Source organism: Muntiacus reevesi, chromosome 11 (assembly GCF_963930625.1).
Source record: "Muntiacus reevesi chromosome 11, mMunRee1.1, whole genome shotgun sequence".
NCBI classification, from domain to species: domain Eukaryota; kingdom Metazoa; phylum Chordata; class Mammalia; order Artiodactyla; family Cervidae; genus Muntiacus; species Muntiacus reevesi.
The window spans coordinates 12065177-12089032 of NC_089259.1; the positions used below are offsets into that span (position 1 = coordinate 12065177).

Sequence of the window (23856 nt, forward strand, 5' to 3'; positions counted from 1 at the left end):
TTTGCCTTCTAGCTTGCAACATGGGCTTGAACATCTCTTAATCTCTCTAAATGTCAGTGTTATCATCTACAAAATGAATGGATTTTTCACAAGCCTTTTTTGGGTATATGATATAATGTAATGTTTTTATATACCTGTTCAATTAATTAAGAATCCTCTCTCTCTATTTGGATCACATTTTTAGCTAAAGAAAGATGTTTTTAATCACCAGTTGTCAATAACAGATGTGTTGACAACTGGAGACATCTTGTCCATATAGTTACTCATTCATCCGACGTTTTACAGCATTTGGAGTTTCAGAGAGTTCTTAGACTTCTTAAAACCCATCCATATACTCATAGTTAAGAATTCCTGCTCTAGTAAAAATATGATGATTTAAGGAATATTGCCAACTACTTGAGGGAAAAGAATTCATATATGTTGGAGCTGGGAGATGATCATAAATCTGGAAACTGTCTCTTCAGAGGGAAGATTGTTTTGCTTCATTTTTAAAGGGAAGAAGATAATGGATTTTGTTGTTGTTTATTTTTATAATGGTTTACATATTCTGATTTCTAACTCTACAGTAGTGTTTTTTCTCTCCCCCCCACCCCAAGGAATATTTATTTATTTATTAGTTGCACAGGATCTTAGTTGTGGCATATGGGATCTAATTCCCTGACCAGGGAAGTGTGAAAATGGGCAGGCTTTCCTGGTGGCTCAGACCGTAAAGAGTCTGCCTACAGTGCAGGAGACCTGGGTTTGATCCTTGCTTCTGGAAGATCCTCTGGAGGAGGGAATGGCTTCCCACTCCAGTATTCTTGCCTAGAGAATCCCATGGACAGGAACCTGTAGGCTACAGTCCATGGGGTCTCAGAGAGTTGGACACGACTAAGCAACTAAGCACGTGAGAATCTGCAACTCTCAATTTGCCTCCTCTTTTTATAATTCTTCACCATATTTGCTTTGGCCAGGTCACCCTTGAGTGTTACATAGGTGGTTGCAAAAACTTGACCCCTCTACCCAGTGCTTCTGAAATTCATGAATATTCTCCCCCCATCACCCTACCCACAAATGACTTTTCTCTTGGTTTTGCCACCAGCTGGTAAAACAAAAGCTAGAACTTCAAATGTGTGATCAGTGATAATTTGTTACGTATTTCATTATCACCTTGGGCAGAGAAAGTGACACCAGAAAAATTAGCTGTGGAAATGACTGGAAATAAAATTTTTGTAACCAGTTTTAAGTGAGCATTCAGATGTACTTTGGTAAAAAGTAAATTTTGCCTTTTCTTTGAGTGAAAAAAGGTTAATGCAGTAAAAATGTCTCAGAACTTTGATCTAATGCCTTTAGAATACCTTTTAATTAGATTATAGTTAAAAATTATTGGAGGAAAAGGTTAGTTGTTATGAAGTCAGTAGTAGTAGTGTTAATCGCCAAGTTGTGTCCAACTCTTTGTGACCCCATGGACTGTAGCCCACCAGGCTCCTCTGTCCATGCAATTCTCCAGGCAAGAATACTGGGGTGGGTAGCCATACCCTCCTCCAGGGGATCTTCCTGACCCAGGGATTGAACCCAGGTCTTCCACATGGCAGGCAGGTTCTTTACCGTCTGAGCCATCAGGGAAGCCCAAGACAACTGAAGTGAGTAGCCTATCCCTTCTCTAGGGGGTCTTCCCGAACCAGGGTCTCCTGCATTGCAGGCAGATTCTTTACCAGGGAAGCCCCATGTAACCTGAAATCAGTAGTTTGACATTAATGCCTAACAAAAGTACAAAGGAAAACAGACTAAGTTAACTTTGAAAAACCATGGAACCTCTCATAGACTACCTATCCATGCTTCTCAAAGTGTAGTTTGGCTGTTCGTTCCAGGCGGGTTTGTTAGCTGTGTGCAAGAAATCAAAGACTAAAATCAAAAGTAAGCCTTCAGACATCTTTATAGACATTTGACATTGTTGTGACATCAAGTATGGGATACCTTTGTGTTTTGTAAAATATTGGTCCACCACAGAGTAGAAGACAAGTTTTTAAAGTGCTTCACCATGCAACATCACTTTCAGTCTACCTCAACCTTAAAGGAATCACTGTCTTGATGTATAATATCATAGGTTAGCTTTGTCTCTTGAATATCTAGTCATGTGCATCTGGCTGCTTTCGATCAACATTGTCACTATGGTATTCATCCCTATTGTAATGTGGAGCAAGTGTTTGTTCATTCTCATTAATACAGCAGCCTTAGCAAGGTGTGCACTATGGACCCCCAGGGTTACTCTTTTAGGAATTTATTCTTCCTTTTTTGGTTTTCAGGTCTTTTTTGGGTATACAAAGTAATTATTTTTTGAATTCCATGTGGTGGCTCAGATGGTAAAGAATCTGCCTGCAATGCAGGAGACCCAGGTTTGATCCCTGGGTTGGCAGGATCCCCTGAAGAAGGAAATGGCAACCCTCTCCAGTATTCTTACCTGGAGAATTCCATGGACAGAGAGGATCCTGGTGGGCTACGGTCCATGGCATCTCAGAGTCAGACACGATTGAGTAACTATCACACATACACATGTGTTTTGTAGGAAAGTAACAATTTTCAAACTCTTTGGTCTCAGATCAAAAAGTGTATCAATAAAAATGATCAACTAGAGAGATCTGTTGGAGAAGGCAATGGCAGCCCACTCCAGTACTCTTGCCTGGAAAATCCCATGGACGGAGGAGCCTGGTGGGCTGCAGTCCATGGGATCGCACAGAGTCGAACACGACTGAAGCATCCTAGCAGCAGCAGCAGCAGCAGCAGCAGCAGCAGAGAGATCTGTAAATTAGAAGAGATTAATTTTCTTTGGCTCCAAAATCACTGCAGACGGTGACTGCAACCATGAAATTAAAAGACGTTTGCTCCTTGGAAGAAAATCTATGACAAACCTAGATAGAGTATTAAATAGCAGAGACATTACTTTGCCAACAAAGGTCTGTATAGTAGTCAAAGCTATGGTTTTTCCAATAGTCATGTTTGGATGTGAGAGTTGGAACATAAAGAAGGCCGAGCACTGAAGAATTGATGCTTTCAAACTGTGGTGTTGGAGAAGACTCTTGAGAGTCCCTTGGACTGCACCGAGAAAAAAAGTCTTTGCTAAAGGAAATCAACTCTTAATATTTATTGGAAGGACTGATGCTGAAGCTGAAACTCCAGTACTTTGGCCACCTGTTGGGAAAAACCAATTCATTGGAAAAGACCCTGATGCTAAGAAAGATAGAAGGCAGGAGGAGAAGGGGACGACAGAGGATGAGATGGTTGGATGACATCACTAACTCAGTGGATACGAGTTTGAGCAAGCTCTGGGAGATGGTGAAGGACAGGGAAGCCTGGTATGCTGCAGTCCTTGGGGTCACAAAGAGTTGGATAGGACTGAACAACAACAAAATTTAAATTCAAAAAGGATAAATATAATATTCTTTTAGGGCCCCAAAATCAACTGTATGAATATAGGAAAGAGATATGGCTGTGTTTCACATGAAAGAGAGTCATATGGGTATTTTTTTATCTCAAAGGCTATAATATTCAGCAATGTAAAAGCCACTAAAAATAAGTCAGTGCATTCTTAAGCTGCATTAAAGGGCACACAGTATCTATAAGACTGAATATTACCACAATCTTCTGTACTTGTTGCTCATTTATTCTGGTATTTATTTAGTTATAAATTTATAACTAGTATTTATTATCCAGCTGTGCTGAGCTGATGTTAGATCTTGTCTAAAATTTTGTGTTCCTTTCTAGATGCCAAATTTTGTAAGACATTGACAAACTAAGTATTATTCAGAGGAAACCAAACAGGATGTTGAAGAGCTGAAAGCAGTGTCATATGAGTGGTCTTTAATTCGTTCAGTGAACACTGATTAAGTACTTAATGTAAGCCAGACAGTGTGGTAGACCCTGAACAAGACAGGCAAAGACCTTGCCTTCATAGGTCTTATATGCCACTAGGAGAGACAAATAGGACATAGATAATCAGTAGATTAAAAATGGTCCCAGTTCTTCATAGCACCTCTCATCAAGGGGTGGTCTAATTTCTAACCGTGTATATACAGGCTGGCCTTGTTATTTGCTATAAACAGTAGAATATAGCAGAAGTGACACTGTCTGAATTCTGAGCCTTGGCCTCGAGTAGCGTTGCAGCCTCAGCTGTTACCCTCTTTGAACCTGGAGACTACCGTGTGGAAAAGGCAGGTTGGTCTGTGCCTCCCGAAGGATAAAGACTAGGTTAAGAGTCAGGTCTAGCCGTCCCAGCTGAGGTCCCAGGGAGGCCATCCGGTACCATGTAGCCCTGGCCGACCTGGCCCAGCTCGGAACTGCCCAGCTTACCCATGGAATAGTGAGGGGAGGGGCAAAACAACAGTTGTTATTAGCCAGTAAGTTTGGGGGAGTAGTTAGACAGTAAAGGGTAGTGTGAAAAATGTCACATGATGATAAGGGCTTTTAAGAAAAATAAAGCAGAGTAGGTGGAGGGCTAGAGATTGGCAGGTGGAGAGGAAGCAGTTGCAGTATCACTTATAGTCGTCCTAAAAGTTCTCTCTAAGGAGATCACTGACTCAGTGGACACGAGTTTGAGCAAACTTCAAGAGATGGTGACGGACAGGGAAGCCTGGCATGCTGTAGTCCATGGGTTGCGAAGAGCCGGACACACCTGAGCAACTGAACAATAAATTGGGAGCTGGGCAGTGTTCGAGGCACTGGCACTCAGCAGTGGAAAAAGTGATGTTCAGGCAAAGCAGTAAAGGTAATCTGAGATCAAAAACTGTCGGAGGACAGTTTCTTCTCAGAGGTATAATAGGAGGTATTCTTGTATTGTGTAATAGGTAGAACCCTTTAAGACTTCCAACTCTAGGTTTCTGTGATTCTCTAATGATCTGATAAACTGAATCAGACTCAAAGTATTCTTCAGAGCCTTCTCTGTTTAATTTTTTAAAATTATATTGAGATATAATTCAAGTACCATATGATTCACCTACTTAAAGTGTACAGTTCACTCAGTCAGTCAGTTAGTTCAGTCGCTCGGTCATGTCTGACTCTTTACGACCCCATGGACCACAGCACGCCAGGTCTCCTTGTCCTTCACCAGCTTCCAGAGTTCACCCAAACCCATGTCCATTGAGTCGGTGATGCCATCCAACCATCTCCCTCTGTCATCCCCCTCTCCTGCCTTCAGTCTTGCCCAGTATCAGGGTCTTTTCAGATGTGTCAATTCTTTGCATCAAATGGCAAAAGTATTGGAGTTTCAGCTTCAGCATCAGTCCTTCCAATGAATATTCAGGACTGATTTCCTTTAGGATGGACTGGTTGGATCTCCTTGCAGTCCAAGGGACTCTCAAGAGTCTTCTCCAACACCAAGTTCAAAAGCATCAATTCTTCTGTGCTTAGCTTTCTTTATTGTCCAACTCTCACATCCATACATGACTACTAGAAAAGCCATAGCTTTGACTAGATGGACCTTTGTTGGCAAAGTAATGTCTCTGCTTTTTAATATGCTATCTAGGTTGGTCATAGCTTTTCTTCCAAGGAACAAGTGTCTTTTAATTTCATGGCTGCAGTCACCATCTGCAGTTATTTTGAAGCCTAAGAAAATAAAGTCTGTTACTGTTTCCACTGTTTCCCATCTATTCGCCTTGAAGTGATGGGACCAGATGCCATGATCTTAGTTTTCTGAATGTTGAATTTTAAGCCAGCTTTTTCACTCTCCTCTTTCACTTTCATCAGGAGGCTCTTTAGTTCTTCTTCACTTTCTGCCCTAAGGGTGGTGTCATCTGCGTATCTGAGGTTATTGATATTTCTCCTGGCAGTCTTGATTCCAGTTTGTGCTTCACAATTCACTAGTCTTGAGTATATTTATAGATGTATGCAACCATCACCACAGTCAGTTTTAGAATATTTTCATCACCTCAGAAGGAAACCCTGTCATCCTTTAGCCTCACCCTCATCCCATCTCCCTATCGTCAGTTCTATTCCATTGATGTGTGTTTGTCCTTGTGCCGGTACCACACTGTCTTGACAACCTTTGCATTATATAATACATTTTCATTTTTTGAAGTGTGAGTCGTCTTACTTTATTCTTCTTTTGTAGGATTGTTTTGGGTATTCTGGGTCCCCTGCAATTGTAGGTGAATTTCAGAATCAGCTTGTCAATTTAGACAAAGTAGTTGACTGGAATTCTGATAGAGATTTTGTCGAATCTGTCAGTCAGCTTAGGGAGTATTGCCATCTTAATGTTAAATCTACTTATCCATGGACATGGGATGTTTTTTCACTTACTTAGATCTTTAATTTCTTTCAATAATATTTTGTAGTTCCAAAGTGTTTTATTCTTTTTCCCATTGTTGTGAATAAAATTATGTTCTTAACTTCATTTTTTGATTGTTTGATGTGAGTGTATAGGAATATCATTAATTTTTAAATATTTGTTTTATATCCTTCAATCTTGCTGAAGTTGTTTATTCCAATTGGTTTTCATTTTTGGATCATTAGAATATTCTAACTATAAGACCATGTCATCTGTGAATAGTTAGTTTTATTTCTTCCTTACCAATATGGATGCAATTCGTTTCTTTTTCTTACCTAATTTTCCCTGACTAGAATCTCCAGTACAGTATTGAAGTTGTAAGAGGGGACATTCTTGTCTTATTTCTGATCTTATGGAAAAGCATCCAGTTGCCTAGTAATGGGTATTAGGCGAAGTGTGGTATTATTAGCTGTGGGTTTTTCATAGATAATTTTTATCAGATAAGGAAGTTCCTTTCTAGTTTTTTGAGCCTTTTAATCATGAAATGATGTTGGACTTTGTCAAATGCTTTTTCTGCATCTATTTAGGCTGTTATGAGATTTTTGTTTTTTATTCTGTTGATGTAGTGAGTTACATTAATTGATTTTTGGCTGTTACACCAATCTTTCACCCCTGAGAAAAGTACCACTTAGTCATGGTACACAGGTATTTTTAATGTGCTGTTGGATTTAGTTTGTTAGTATTTTGTTGAGTCTTTTACATTCACATTCATAAGAAATATTGATCTGTAGTTTTCTTGTGATGTCTTTGTTTGGTTTGGTATCAACATAATATGGGTCTTATAAAAAGGAATTAGAAAATGTTCCTTCCCCTTCTATAAACCGTGTGTACCTGGGTTTTCTATGCATAGATTTTTGATTACTGATTCAGTTTCTTTACTTGTAATAGGTCTATCAGATTATCTGTTTCTTCTTGAGACAGTTTTAGTAATTTATGTCTTTTGAGGAATTTGTCTAATTTTGTAGTTTAGGTTATTGAGATTTTTTTTTCTTTTTTAATACAGGCACTTACAGCTATAATTGCCTTCTAAGCACTACTTAAGTTGTAATCCGTAAATATTTATTTCCCAAATTTGTCCTTGTTGTTGATTTTTAGGAGCTTCCCAAGTGGTGCTAGTGGTAAACAACCCACCTGCCAATGCAGGAGACGTAAGAGATGTAGGTTTGATTCCTAGGTAAGGAAGATCCCCTGGAGGAGGGCGTGGCACCCCACTCCAGTGTTCTTGCTTGGAGAATCCCATGGACAGGGGAGCCTGGTGAGCTACAGTCCATAGGGTCTCAAAGAGTCAAACACAACTCAAGTGACTTAGCACACGTGCACAGATTGATTTCTAATTTCATCCCTTTGTAGTTGGAGAATATAATGTATTATTTCTGTGCTTTTAATTTACTGAGGTTTGTTTTATGGCCTAGCATCTGATTTCTCCTGGAGAATGCTCATGTGCTGTTGAGAAGAACGAATGTTCTCTTGTTAGGTGGAGTGTTCTGTAGATGTCTGTCAGGTCTAGTTGGTTTTAAATGTTGTACAAGTCTTCTACTTCCTTGTTGATCTTCTGTCTAGTTGTTCTGCCCATTTTTGAAAGTGGGACATTAATTCTTGTTGTTGAATTGTCTGTTTCTCTGTCAGTTTTTGTTTCATGTGTTTTGATGCTCTGTTAGGAGTATGTGTGTGTGTGTGTGTGTGTTTATGTGCGGGCACACACGCGTATGCATTCAGTCGCTTGGTCTCGTCTGGCTCTTTGTGACCCCATGGACTGTAATGCACCAGGCTCCCCTGTCCACGGGATCCTCCAGGCAAGAATACTGGAGTGGGTTGCCATTTCCTCCAGGGGCTCTTCCTGGCCCGGGGATTTAACCCTGTTCCCTTGAGTCTCCTACACTGGCAGGAGGATTCTTTACCCCCGCACCGCCCGAATGTAATTGTTGTATCTGTTTGTTGTGTTCAATCGTCCAGTCATGTCCAACTCTCGCGACCCATGGACCGCAGCACAAAGTCCAGGTTATATCTCTAGTAATACTTTTTGTTATAAAATCTCATGAGTATAGCCATTCTAGCTTTTCCATAGTTGGTGTTTCATGATATATTTTTTTCCAATACTTTTATTTGTGATTTTGAATCTGAGGTCTGTCTCAAGACTTCCTGGTGGTCTAGTGGTTAAGACTTCATGTTTCCATTGCAAGGGGCACAGATTTGATCCCTGTTCAGGGAACTAAGATCCTGCATGCTGTGCAGAACAGTCAAACTAATAATAATAATAATAAAATTATTTTTATTATTGTATTTAAAGTCTGTCTCCTGTAAAAGGGCTATTGTTGGATCGTGTTTTTTTAATCCAACCTGACAATGTAATGATTGATTGGATTGTTTAATCCATTCACATATGTTAAATTATTGATATAATTTGATTTACGTCTGCATTTACTTTTTGTTTGCTATCTCGTGTCTTTTTTGCCCCTCTGTTTTTCTTCCTTTATGTTTTCTTTTGTACTGAGTGAATACTTTCTAATGTATTTTGATTTTATTACTTCATTATTTTTGAGGGTTTTTTGAAGTGATTGCTCTAGGGTTTAACCATATACGTCTTAAGTTTTCAGAATCAGCTTCAGACTTAGACAAGCTTAATTCTTGTACTATATATAGAAATAATACTTCTATACCCCTCCCCTTTTATGGTATTTTGTTATGCATGTAACATCTACTGTCACAAGCCTAACTACACTATTAGAATCATTACTGTCTGTTGTCATTTTCTCAATCTGTAACACCTTTGCTCTTATATATGTCCTTTGTGCTATTACTAGCACATGTAATATGCATGTATTGCATTTCTATATGTTACAGGCCCAATAATACATTTTGTGCATATTATTTTATACCATTACTTTTTCCACCAGCTAAGAGAAGAATGAAAATTGGGCATTTATATTGCCTTTTATAATTACAGTTATATTTACTAGTGCTCTTTGCATATGTCAGTTTTAATTACCGTCTGAGGTCACTTTCTTTCAGCCTAAAGAATTTCCTTTATTTGTTCTAAAGTGGATCTGTTAACAGTAAGTTCTTTCAGTTTTTGTTTATCTAGGATGCTGTTTCACTTTGTTTCTGAATAACAGCTTTACTGAATAAAGGACTATTGGTCCACAGTTTTTTCTTTGAGGACTGTGATTATGTTATTCCACTGCCTTCCTGTCCTCCATTGTTTCTGCTAAGTTAACCTTTTATTATATTGGACTTCCTTTATAAGTGACACGTTGTCGTTCTTTTGCTACTGTTAAAAGATAAACTGAGGCATATTAAAAATTTTAAGAGTCTGTTTGAGCAAAACTTGATTAGATTTGGGCAGCACCAAACTGGAAGTGGTTAGGAGCTCTCTAGAGGAAAGACTTCCATGGAGGAGAGGCAGAGCAAGCAAGGAGTTACTTGCTTGACTGTAGCATAAGAACTTGCTTTACTTGGAAAGATGTGGCTCTGTGTGATTAGCTGTGCTTGGGTTTTAATCTCTTAATGTTGAGAGACTTATTGGCTTAGGGTTTCGTGTGATTATGTAGTCTCCTAAGGCACTAAAGCCACCTCAGTCTAATGGCCTCTCTGTTTATTTAATTTAATGCTACCTTCCACATTTTCTCCTTGTCTTTGACTTTTAGCATTTTTTTATGGTGTGTGTTTTAGGTCTTATTAGATTAATCCTACTTGGAGTTTGTTGAGATTCTTGGGTGTGTAGGTTATTGTTTTTCAATAACCTTGGAAAGTTTTTAGCTACTATTTCTTTAAAGACGTTTTTACCCCTCCTTTCCTCTCCTGGTACTCCCATTTTGTGTGATTTATGGATTTCACAATGTCCTACATTTCTCTGAGGCTTTGGTTTTTTCCTCCTTCATTCCCTTTTCTCTCTGATGTCAGCTTACATACTATCAATCACTATCTTCAAGTTCACTAGTTTTGTCTTACGCCAGTTCAGATCTACTCTTGAGCCCTTCTAGTAATTTTTTAAAAACTTTAAGTTCTGTGAATGTATAGTTCTGTGACTGTATAATGTGAAATTTTAGTTCTGTGAATGTATAATGGCTACTTTGGAATCGGTTCCCATAAATCCAACGTTTGGTCACTCTCACAGGTAGTTTCTGTGGCTACTTTTTTCATGATGTATACATGGGTCATACTGTCATACTTGCCTGTTCCTTCACATGCCTTGAAATACTTTGTTAGAAGCTGAATATATTAGATTAGATATTATAGCAGCTCTGGGTATTGGTCTGCCACCCTTTCCCTGATGATGAAGCCTTGTTATTGTTGTCTGTTTATTTGTTTAGTAACTGGCTGGATTCTTATAGTGAAGTAGCCTAAGGCCTTGGGGACTAGGAAAAGAGTTTGAGGTCCGAGTATTTATTCTAAGGGAGCCAGGCCCAGGGTAGAGCTTCTGATCCATTTTCTTGTGCCTGAGCCTCAGCACCGGGCATCTGGAGGCCAGAAGAGAAATACACAGGTCCACCCAGCCCTTCCCAGAAACAGGCCTCTGTGCAGGAGCTAAATACACAGGTCCACCCAGCCCTTCGCAGAAAGAGGCCTCTGTGCAGAGCTGGGGGGGGGGGGGGGTGGCGGGGGGGAGGGAGCCCTGTGTTATGGCTGCAGCAGTCCAGTGTGGAGTCTCTGCCTTGCTGAGTGGAGAGGGGAAAAGGAACAAGCTGTTTCCCACAGACTCCTGCCTCTTTTTCTGAATTTTCATACTCTTAGTAGATATTTCTTTTTTATTTTTGTTTTGAAGACTGTTTCTAGAGGCTTCCAGTGATTGGGAGTTATTTTATAGTATTGACCAGTTGCACTGGGAAGTGGGTCAGTGGAACTCCTCCTTCTGGAAATCAGTCTCCTATATGCTGCTACATGATTTTAACATCTTTCTTTTAAGAAGGGTGGGTGAACTTTTAAGAACCCTTCAATTCAGGAGATTGCAATACTTCTTACTTCTGTCTTACAGACTTGGGATGTAGAAATTCATGTTTTAATCAGAGTTAAGGAATATGTAGATCTGTATAAAGAAGACCCAAGGATAAAAGGAAACTTATATATTCTTAATCTTCACATTGATGTTTTTTCTATGAAACTCACATTAGTAATAAATTATGCAGGCATACCTCAAAGATACTGGATTCAGTTCCAATAAAACATCATCCCAATAAATACTGCAGTAAAGCAAGTCACACAGATATTTTGGTTTATCAACACATAGAAAAATTATGTTTGTGTTTATACTGTACTGTTGTCTGTTAACTGTGAAATAGCATTATGCTTAAAAAATAGTGTATACAGTGGAATATTACTCAGCTATAAAAAAAAAACACATTTGAGTCCATTCTAATGAGGTGGATGAAACTGGAACCTATTATACAGAGTGAAGTAAGTCAGAAAGAAAAATGCCAATACAGTGTACTAACGCATATATATTGGATTTAGGAAGATGGTAACAATAACCATATATGCAAGACAGCAAAAGAGACACAGGTATAAAGAACTGACTTTTGGACTCTGGGAGAAGGTGAGGGCAGGATGATTTGAGAGAATAGCTTTGAAACATGTATATTACCATATGTGGAACAGACCACCAGTCCAAGTTCGATGCATGAAACAGGGCACTCAAAGCTGGTGAACTGGGACCACCCAGAGGGATGGGGTGGGGAGGGAGAGGGAGGGAGGGGGGTTCAGGATGGGGGACACATGTACACCCATGGCTGATTCCATATATGGCAAAAACCACCACAATAAAGTCATTAGCTTCCAATTAAATAAAAAAAAAAAAAAAAAAAACTGTGTAATCATACTATTGGAGAAGGAAATGGCAACCCACTCCTGTAGTCTTGCCTGGAGAATCCCGTGGACAAAGGAGCCTGGCGGGCTACAGTCCATGGGGTCGCAAAGAGTTGGACACGACTGAGTGACTAACACACATACATATTTACTGTAATTAAAAAATAAACCTGTTATAACAATGGCAGCAATAGACTTACTTGACACAGGGTTGCCACAGACCTTCAATTTGTAAAAAACTCAATATCTACGAAGTGCAGTAAAGCAAAGTCTGATCAAACAAGGCATGCCTGTACCTAACCTTGCAGCAGTTGTTAGTTGTAGACTATTTGCTTATTTTCTTGTGTGCTGGTTAGGATTTTTCTTTACCCAGATGTTTTGCAGATGTTTATCTCTAAAGCATCCACTCCTAATACATTTGTGTGCTCTATTTTCTGTCTCTCTGGAGTGACTTTACTTTAGTGAAACTGGTCCTTGATGTGAGAAGATGAGGGAATGGTGATTCTCCACTTCCTTCTCTCCATCAGGGACACATGTCTCAAGTCCCTTCTGTGTACTCAGAGAGATCTAAGGCATGATTGCTCTTCAAGATATTTATTATCTAATGGTTAGATGAGTATATATTAATACTTTAAAAGTAAACCACAAGGTGTGGTTTTACAAGCTTCCCAAGAAGGAAAGGGCTTCTCAGGCAGCACCAGTGGTAAAGAACCCACCTGCCGATGCGGGAGACAAAAGTGATACAAGTTCGATCCCTGGGTCGGGAAGATCCCCTGGAGGAAGGCATAGCAACCCACTCCAGGGTTCTTGCCTGGGAAATCCCATGGACTGAGGAGCATGGTGGGCTATTGTCCATAGGGTCGGTCGCAAAGTGACTTAGGACACTCAAGAAAGAAGAGGGCCCGGGATGAGGTTAGAGACCTGCAGAAAATAGAAAAGATTTACAACAACCAAATGTTTAACATGGTAGAAATTTAATAAACAAAGAATTATGTAAACAGAGTGAGAAACAGCATGGTATGGTAGCCGTCCTGGGAGTCCTGACCCCGCCTCATTTTAACTCCCTGGCTAGGGTTGGGCAAGTAACTAAACTTGTTTGTGATTCAGTCTCTTTAGGTAATGAAAATAAGAACTGAGCAACTACAAAGGATAGTTGGATGAACCAAATGAAATAATACATTAGAATAATGCCTAGTTACTATCCTCATCACCGTGGTCTTGATCACAGGTTTTCTGAGCCCCAGTGATTTTTGGATAGTATTAATTGGTAGTGTCATCAGACTTCATGGAGGTCACCATATCTCCGGTGTTTAATAAAGTTTTAAAAACTTAAGTATACCTTCATAAAAGTACACAGCTCATTAAGTGTACAGCTCAATGAATTATCATGAAGTGAATCCATTTATGTAGCCAGTACTCAGATTATGGCAGAAAACAACAAAATTCTGTAAAGCAGTTATCCTTCAATTAAAAAATATATTAATGAAATAAAAGAAATAAAATAGCACAAGACTTTCTCCTCATGTACATTTCTGGCCATTCCCCACTCACCAAAGATGACCACTGTTTTAGTTTTTATTGCCATAGATAAGCTCTGCCTGGTTTTGAACTTTATATATGTATATATATATGTGTATATTTATATATATATATATAATCTAAGTGTATAGTCTTCTATGCTTTGTCTTTTCTCATTTTATTATCTTTGTGAAACTCATTCATGTAGCAGTGAATCCTGTAGTAATTCTTTCATTCTTTTTGCTGCATAGTATTTCATTACATGAATATCCTGCTGCTTATCCATTTTTTTCTTTGCAGTTTTTTTTCTCTCTTTTGTTACCTGACTTTTGGGAACATCATGGACTCTTGTGTTCTAGATATGAGTCCATTGTATTACATGTATCTTTTCTCTTTGGCTTGTTTTTGCCTACCTATATTGATGTTCATTCATTAATAGAAATTCTTAATACTGTTACAGATCAGTTATGGTTGAAACTTTACCTTTATAATTATTGCTTTATTTAGCTTAGGAAACTTTTGCTTGTCTCAAAGTCATGAAATCAATTTCTGGAAACTTTATTATCCTACCTAGTTACATCTTAGAATGGAATTTTGTACATGGTGTGAGATAATGGTAAAGTTTCAGTTAGTTTTATATAGATATCCAAGTGGTCCTGCGCTATTTCTTGGAATTATTTCTCTATTTTCTTTCATCTTCCCTTGGTTAATTTCTTGTGCCAGTACCATAATGTTTTAATGATATAGCTTTATAACAAATCCTCATTTCTGGTATATAAACTCTTTACATTTTTTGTTATTTAAGATTTGTGAGGGTGGGCTATGTTTGGCCCTTTACATTTTACTGTTTTAGGAACTATCTCATCAATTTGCATATGTACATTCACAATTCACACACAACCTCCTAGGATATAATTGGGATTGCTATGAATCTATAAGTCAATTTGGAGCAAATTGACATCTTTACAACAGTGATTTTTCCAATCCATGAACAAGACATCCTTTCATTTATTTCAGTTCAGTTCAATTCAGTCGCTCAGTCGTGTCCGACTCTTTGTCACCCCATTGACTGCAGCACACCAGGCCTCCCTGTCCATCACCAACTCCCAGAGTTTACTCAAACTCATATCCATCGAATCAGTGATGCCATCCAACCATCTCATCCTCTGTTGTCCCCTTTTCCTTCCGCCTTCAATCTTTCCCAGCATCAGGGTCTTTTCAAATGAGTCAGTTCTTCCCATCAGGTAGCCAAAAGTATTGCAGTTTCAGCTTCAGCATCAGTCCTTCCAATGAACACCCAGGACTGATCTCCTTTAGCAAGGACTGGTTGGATCTCCTCGAAGTCCAAGGGACTCTAAAGAGTCTTTTTCAATACCACAGTTCAAAAGCATCAGTTCTTCAGCACTCAGCTTTCTTTATAGTACAACTCTCACATCCATACATGACTACTGGAAAAACCACAGCTTTGACTAGACAGACCTTTGTTAGCAAAGTAATGTCTCTGCTTTTTAATATGCTGCCTAGGCTGGTCGTAACTTTCCTTCCTGGGAGCAAGCGTCTTTTAATTTCATGGCTGCAGTCACCATCTGCAGTGATTTTGGAGCCCGAGAAAATTAAGTCTCTCACTGTTTCTACTGTTTTCCCATCTATTTGCCTTGAAGTAATGGGACCATTACTTCAAGATACATGGTATCTTGATCTTAGTTTTCTGAATGTTGAATTTTAAGCCAACATTTTCACTCTCCTCTTTCACTTTCATCAAGAGGCTCTTTAGTTCTTCTTCGCTTTCTGCCATAAGGGTAGTGTCATCCGCGTATCTGAGGTTATTGATATTTCTGCCAGAAATCTTGATTCCAGTTTGTGCTTCATCCAGCCCAGCATTTCTCACAATGGACTCTGCATATAAGTTAAATAAGCAGGGTGACAATATACAACCTTGACTAACTCCTTTCCTGATTGGGAATCAATCTGTTATTCCATGTCCAGTTCTAACTGTTGCTTCCTGACCTGCATACAGATTTCTCAAGAGGCAGGTCAGGTGGTCTGATATTCCCATTTCCTTAAGAATTTTTCACAGTTTGTTGTGGTCCACACAGTCAGAGGCTTTGTCATAGTCAATAAAGCAAAAGTAGATGTTTTTCTGGAACTCTCTTGCTTTTTGAATGATCCAGTGGATGTTGGCAATTTGATCTCTGGTTCCTCTGTCTTCTCTAAACCCAGCTTTAACATCTGGAAGTTCACGGTTCATGTACTACTGAAGCCTCACTTGGAGAATTTTGAACATTACACTGCTAACTTGGGAGATGAGTGCAATTGTAAGGTAGTTTAAACATTCTTTGGCATTGCCTTTCTTTGGGATTGGAATGAAAACTGACCTTTTCCAGTCCTGTGTTCACTGCTGAGTTTCCCAAATTTGCTGGCATATTGAGTGCAGCACTTTCACAGCATCATCTTTCAGGATTTGAAATAGCTCAATTGGAATTCCATCACCTCCACTAGCTTTGTTTGTAGTGATGTTTCCTAAGGCCCACTTGACTTCGCATTCCAGGATGTCCGGCTCTAGGTGAGTGATCACACCATCGTGATTATCTGGGTCATGAAGATCTTTTTTGTATAGTTCTTCTGTGTATTGTTGCCACCTCTTTGAATATCTTCTGCTTCTGTTAGGTCCCTACCATTTCTGTCCTTTATTGAGCAAATCTTTGCATGAAATGTTCCCTTGGTATCTCTAATTTTCTTGAAGGGATCTCTAGTTTTTCCCATTCTATTGTTTTCCTCTATTTCTTTGCATTAATCACTGAGGAAGACTTTCTTATCTCTCCTTGCTATTCTTTGGAACTCTGCATTCAAATGGGAATATCTTTCCTTTTCTCCTTTGCCTTTCACTTCTCTTCTTTTCTCAGCTATTTGTAAGGCCTCCTCAGACAGCCATCTTGCTTTTTTGCCTTTCTGTTTCTTGGGGATGGTCTTGATCCCTGTCTCCTGTACAGTGTCACGAGCCTCCGTCCATAGTTCTTCAGGCTCTCTGTGAGATCTAGTCCCTTGAGTCTATTTCTCACTTCCAGTGTGTCATTGTAAGGGGTTTGATTCAGGCCATACCTGCACAGTGCGTTCTCTTGGCAAAACTCTGTTAGCCTTTGCCCTGCTTCATTCTGTTCTCCAAGGCCAAGTTTGCCTGTTATTCCAGGTGTTTCTTAACTTCCTACTTTTGCATTCCAGCCCCCTATAATGAAAAGGACATCTTTGTTGGGTGTTAAGTTTATTTAGGTTAACTTTATTTCAATGAGATTTTTCAGTTTATAGTTATGTATAATTTGTTAGATTTGTTCCTAGGTGTTGATTCTTATTGTGTTTTTTTAAAAGTGTATATTATATACTTATTTATTTCTAGGACATAAAATGTTAATGTTTGTGTATATTGCTATCATATCCACCATTTTGTTAAACTGCGTTATTAATTCTGTGATTTTGTCTTTAGAGCCTTTGATTTTTTTGCTTACTCAGTCATTCGATTTATGAAGAATGACAGTTTCTTTCTTTTTAGTCCTTTGGGGCAGGGAGTGGAGGGGGGCATTGATTATAATGGCCAGAAATTCCAATAAAGTGTTAAATAGAAGTGATTGTAGATATCTTTTCCTTGTTGCTTATCTCAGAGCCAAAGGTTTCAGCATTTTACAACTAAGTATGATATTTACTATATTTCTTTTGATAACTTCCTCTCACATAAAAGAAGTTTCCCTCTATTCTTAGCTTACTTAAAGTTTTTATTGTAAGTGTACGTTTTCTGCGTTTGTTTAAGTAATTATACATATATTCTTCCTTATGTTAATGTAATGAATTAAACTGATTAATTTTCTAATGTTAAAGCCAGTCTTGGATTTCTGATATAAACCTAACTTGGTTATGAATTTAGTCTGATTTGATAAGCTGATATTTGCTTTTGCATCTGTGTTTATCTTGTGATATATTTTTTATCAGAGTTTTTCTCAATGCTACTCATAAAAAGAATTAAAATGTGTTTTCTTTTTCTTCTATTTTATCGGAAAAATTTACTGATACAGCTATCCTGGCCAGAATTTTTATCTGTGGGAAGGTTTTTAGTTACAGATTCAGTTTCTCAAATAGTTAGGATTCTCTTGATTTTTCCATTTCTTCTTGTATCATTTTATCTTGATACATTATTTTTCTTAGAATTTATTTCATTTAAATTTTAAATACATTGTTAGGAACTTGATTAGTTTTTTTTCAGAAATCTAACCTTTGGCTTGGTTAATTATCTTGAATGCTAATTTCTATTATGATATTTTCCTTGATGGTTGGATTATTTACAAGTATATTGATTAATTTCCAAACATTGTAATTCCCTATCTGTATTACTGATTTTCAGCTTAATTCTACCATCGTTAATTCACGTATCAGTACTTCTCAAACTGTCTTGATAGAGGACTTTTTTTTTCCCCAATCTCTGTTGGGCTGGTAACTTTTGTAAAATATAACAAAAATGATTTTATTAGAAAATTAGAAAATTGAAACACGATATGTAAGCTCTAAGCCCTGACTTTTCGTCATTCGAGTGTGCAGACACCCAGTGTTACGCTCGGCTATAGGATTTCCGGAGAACTTGCTCTCAGTTTCCACACCTAGTTTAGCTCAATGACTCTCACTGTGGTTCAGTAACACCCGCACCCCTGCACTGATCCGTGAAACACAACTCAGGTAGCACTGCTTATTGTGATTTGAGTCTTTGAAGTTTGTTGAAACTTGGGTTAGATCTCGGCACATGGTCGACTCCAGTAAATGTTCTGTGTGCTGTTTAAAAGGAGGTCACTCTGCAGTTGTAGGATGGAGTGTTTTTTGTATGTCATTTAGATCAAGTGTGTTCAGTATTTCTTTTTATGTAGTTCTTCCATGGATTACTGAGAGAGGTGTATTAAATCTTCCATTGATTATGGATTCATGTGTTCCCCCTTTAGTTCTGTCCTTGTTTTTCTTAATATATCTTGAACCTATGTTATCAGTTCAGTTCAGTTGCCCAGTTGTGTCCGACTCTTTGTGACCCCATGAACTGCAGCATGCCAGGCCTCCCTGTCCATCACCAGCTCCCAGAATTTACCCAAACTCATGTCCATTGAGTCGGTGATGCCATCTAACCATCTCATCCTCTGTCATCCCCTTCTCCTCCTGCCCCCAATCCCTCCCAGCATCAGGGTCTTTTCCAATGAGTCAACTCTTCGCATCAGGTGGCCAAAGTATTGGAGTTTCAGCTTCAACATCAGTCCTTCCAATGAATACCCAGGACTGATCTCCTTTAGGATGGACTGGTTGGATCTCTTTGCAGTCCAAGTGACTCTCAAGAGTCTTCTCCAACACCACAGTTCAAAAGCATCAATTCTTCTGTGCTGAGCTTTCTTTATAGTACAACTCTCACATCCATACATGACCACTGGACAAACCATAGCCTTGACTTAGACAGACCTTTGTTGGCAAAGTAATGTCTCTGCTTTTTCATATGCTATATCGGTTGATCATAACTTTCCTTCCTGGGAGCAAGCGTCTTTTAATTTCATGGCTGCAGTCACCATCTGCAGTGATTTCGGAGCCCCCAAAAGTAAAGTCAGCCACTGTTTCCACTGTTTCCCCATCTGTTTGCCATGAAGTGATAGGACTGGATGCCATGATCTTAGTTTTCTGAATGTTGAGCTTGAAGCCAACTTTTCCCCTCTCCTCTTTCACTTTTATCAAGAGGCTCTTTAGTTTTTCACTTTATGCCATTAGGGTGGTGTCATCTGCATATGATATGTTATCAGATATATTCAAATTTAAGATTGGCCCTTTTAACACTTTGAAATTTCTCCCTTTTATTGCTAGTGTTGGATTTTGCCTTAAAGTGTACTTCATCTGATAATTAGCATACCAGTGCCAACTTTACTTTCATTGGTGTATACCTTTTTATATTGTTTAAGAAAGATGGTCTCAAAAAAAAAAAAAAGATGGTATCTTATAACCAACATATAGTTTCCTGGTTAATTTATTCATCAACCATATTGAGATATAATTTGCATACAATAAAATATGTATTTAAATGCACAGTTTGCTGAGATTTGACAAATACATACACCCATGTAACACTAGCATAATGAAGACATAGAACATTTTAAAGCTCAAAAGGTTCCTTGGTGTCCTTTCTCATTGCTAGTCTCTGCTCCATCTTGAGCAATCACTATTCTACTTTCTTCCAATGTAGATGTGTTTCATGTAAGTGGAATTGTATAGTATGTACTATTTTGTGTCTGATTGCTTTGAAGACAGGAAGCAGTGCAGAATGTTGGACTAATCACAGCACATTTCCTTATCTCCAGGATCTTGATCCTCAGGTCCTGGCTGACTTGGTAGACCTCCAGTGCCTTCATACTGATGTGTTTGAATTTTATTGAAGTCTTCTAATTGGTATCAATGGGAGGGGTGGTCTTAAACCTAATAGTCCATGAGAGCCCAAAGCTGAAGAGCTCCAATGGTCATATAGTGAAAGTACAAAGGTTCAGAGATCAAGTATGAGGGTGAGTATTCTAATTCAATGGAATCCAGATGATTCCCCCAAGAAATCTGAACAGGACTGAAAGATTCTAAAGTGTATTTTTTCCATTAAATAAAGGATATGTATCCTATATATTTTATATCGGTCAAGATTTAGTGCCAGAAACAAGGTGTTTTAAGCAGAAGAGCATTTAGTGCAGGAAATGAATGGTTCTAAATTGTTGGGAGGTCTAAAGGAGTAAGTTTTAGACTTGGCTTGCAAGAATGGCTCCGCTGGTAATTACAGAGATACTCTGTCAGAGGAGCTACTCATTGACTGCCTCAGGGACCCCCACTAGAACTGTACAAAAAGCTTAGTTGCTGCCATCACAACACCACGGTCTCACTTGCTCGCAGCACTAAAAAGAGGCCCAGCAAGAAAGCCTTTCTCTTTTCTGCTTTCCAGATTTCACAAGAGTGCCTCCCACAGATAGATCCTAATTTGAATCAAACACCATTCAATGGGTATATGTGTGTGTGTGTGCTTGCATGTGTGTGTGGTTGCTCAGTCATGTCTGACTCTTTGCGACCCCACGGACTGTGGCCTGCCAGGCTCCTCTGTCCATGGAGTTTTCCAGGCAAGAACACTGGAGTGGGTTGCCATTCCCCTCTCCAGGGGATCTTCCCGACCCAGGGATCAAACCCAGGTCTCCTGCATTGCAGGCGGACTCTACCACTGAGCCACCAGGGAGGCCCCCAAAGGGAATATAGGAATTGTAATTTTTGGCTTAGGAACTTTCCCAAGTTTTAGGAAGATAGAATAAGGGTAGTATGAGAACTGAACCGAAAGTTTCAGCTTGCACATAAGTGAAAAGTCCAGTGTCCCTCTCACTAAACGAGGGTGAAGGGTAATTCAGTGTTATTCAGAATAAACTGTCAGTTGTTTCCTCTAGCATTCCCATCAATAAATATAATGTTTAATGAGACTTTCGATCTTTTGTGCTTTTTTTCTCCCCTTTCTGTTAACTGAGCATATTATGGCCAATGATTGAAATATCCAGAATGCATTTCAGTCAATTAAAGGTTATGTTTGAGTTCAATTGATATTTTAATATTTGTGGAGGGTATACAAGATGCCTGGCATTACCTTGGTAACTCTAAAAATGGAAACAGCTTATCACCAAGAGTGACATTACCTAATTCTGAGATCATTTTCAAAGATAATCCTGATACCAATTTATGTCATAACCAAGTGCATATGGAAACTCGCATCAATTTCATTTCTGATTCTTATTGTGTATTCAAGGTCGCTCTGATACATTCGTTCCGTAAGTGTTTATAGCAGCTCAGATCTTGATATGAAAATGTCAGTGATCTCCTCAAGGGTAGAAAGCTAAATATAGCTCCTTGAGCGTTGCCCTTACGTTGCTGATTTGTTTCCTGCTTCCTTTTTCCTTCTAAAATGGATGGTGTGATATCAGTAAAAGGCTCGGATAAAGTCAGGACAGTGCACACACCAGTGCTGTCTAGATGTTTTTTTGTGTGGTTTGTTGTGAGCTACTGAGGTCTTACGATGTTTTCATCAGCTGTGGATCATTTGTACTCAAGGCAGAGAATAAAAAATAAAAACAAGCACAGGGAGACTGGTGAGCTGGACTGTTAGCTCGAGCATAAAGGATGAACATGTTCAGGACTAGAAGTTAGAAGGCGTATGATGCGTATGATGTTTTTAGTGTGACAGTTTGGGGCCAGTATTTTTATATGTAAGAGAGCTCCTGCTTGTCATTTATAACAATTCTGAATTTGAAATTCACCTAAATTTTCCTCTTGCTCTTTACATTAGAAATAATTCATTGTGAAGAACTCTGAAAACTGACTTCATTTTATTTAAGGCGCAGTGACTCCATCTGTGCTCCATAAGTATTCTAATGGGACTGCACCAGAGAGCAGGGAGCATACCCTTTAATGTTGTTTTTATTATCACTGATTTATTATTTATCATAGTATTTACTAATATTTACCAATATTAGTAAAATACTTTTAGAGCTTGGCAGTATATAGTTGCCTTTTTAATGTATTTTTGTGAAAATGTAAGGTTTGATAAAACTCTGAAGGCACCCTTGGATTGCTTCACCTCCTTCAGAAAGATAACTTCCTTCATAGAAGAATATTCTTTCCTTAAAAACAAAAAAATACAGTCTTGGAGAAGGACCGTTATTTTATTTACCTAACCATCCACTTCAGAAAATTCTCTGGTCAGATATTCGGCATTTGAAAGGTAATGTCTGACCAGTGAAATGTTTGAGTGTATTTTAAATTACTCCTGATCATAAGTTTCTTTATTTTTCTCAGAGATTATCATTAATGATTGTTAGGTATCTGTAGTGCTTCATTGAACGAGTTTAATTTATCCTGTTGTGATTTCTAGAGAGCTTATAAAATAATTTGTCAGGGCATGAATGTGTGGGGAAATATCAGAGAAGTCTAATTGAGTGTTTTTCTTTATTTGAGACTTTAAAAAATGTCAATAGTGAAGTGTCTTTTAATCCATTTTCTTCTCTGTCCTCTCAGGTGGATCTCCTTACTTAGCAATCAAAATTAATGAAGCAAAAGACTTGCTAGAAGCAACCACCAAACACTGATGGATACTCAGGGACTGCTCTGACGGAGAAAAGGGGGACCTTATGAATAGTCCTGCAGATTAATGTAGACCATGGCCTGCGTGATGTTCATACGTGTGCTGACCACAGTCGTTTCTTCCGTGACCAAGCTATGTAATAATAAAAGATGAGCAGTCTCTCTTTGTATTATCTTTCAAAGGAGCACATGAAAATTCTAGCACTGATCTTTCCCCCTTATTTTCTTCCTCCCTCTGATAGTCATACATTTGAAGTCGCCCCTCCCCAGCACCTGCAACAGTGTAGTTATCAGTAATATGATTGGAATTTGTGAGCACGAGTGCAGAATTTCTTGCTGCTTATGTTTCTGCTCGCATTGTCCCTTGTTTCTTCAAAGGAATGTAGCACTCTGCCTATGTGAGGTGCTTTAAATGTTTTAAGACGAAACCCTGACTGCCACCCCAGGAAAGTGATCTGAAGCTTGATGGAATTTACAAAAGGGTGTTTTGTAAAGCAGCAGTTAGGAAAGAACACTGCTCTCCCAGAGATCCCATGGCTGACGCATGAGAACTTGGAGAGCTGCTAAAATGATTAAAGGTTTACAGAATGAGCCCTGTGAGGAAAGCCTGGAAGTTGCTGGGAGAAGTCTGAGGGATTCGTACTTAATTATATAGTCTTCTGGTACTGTGTATTTATTCAATTATTCATTCTACAAATATTTATTTACCACCTGTAGCGTGTGAAGCACTCTAGGGGTCCTCAAGAGTTCCAGGTGTGAACCAGGCACGGATCCTGACCCAAAGGAACTTACATTTAGAGGAAAGATAAACCACAGGAGTACTATTAGTGAGTCACAGATGATATGCCAAAGAAGTTCAAAAAAAAAGAATATTTTACACTGGGCATCAGGGGGTGTTTCATAGCATCAGTAGCGTAGAGCTGGGCTTTAAAAACAGTGAGATATACCATATGATGGGTGAGTCATCTCTTCTCCCTGAGATGAATCAGAATTAGCAGAAAAAGGGTATATTAGTTCGATTGGAGTGCAGGGTTTCTCCAAAGCAACGGATGAACACACAGTCTGGAAGGACTGGCCCTGTAATGTACAGT

The 23856-nt window shown here is 38.8% G+C and overlaps 1 protein-coding gene across 1 annotated transcript in view; it reads left to right on the forward strand.

Moving 5' to 3' along the window:
- DNAJC15 (DnaJ heat shock protein family (Hsp40) member C15) overlaps nucleotides 1-22966 on the forward strand; it is a 70676-nt gene extending 47710 nt beyond the window's left edge. Inside the window, exon 6 of the mRNA XM_065902094.1 lies at nucleotides 22700-22966. Coding sequence (XP_065758166.1) covers nucleotides 22700-22770 — 71 coding nt within the window. The 3' untranslated portion in view covers nucleotides 22771-22966. The remainder of the gene's footprint in view (nucleotides 1-22699) is intronic.
- The last annotated feature ends 890 nt before the right edge of the window (nucleotides 22967-23856 follow it).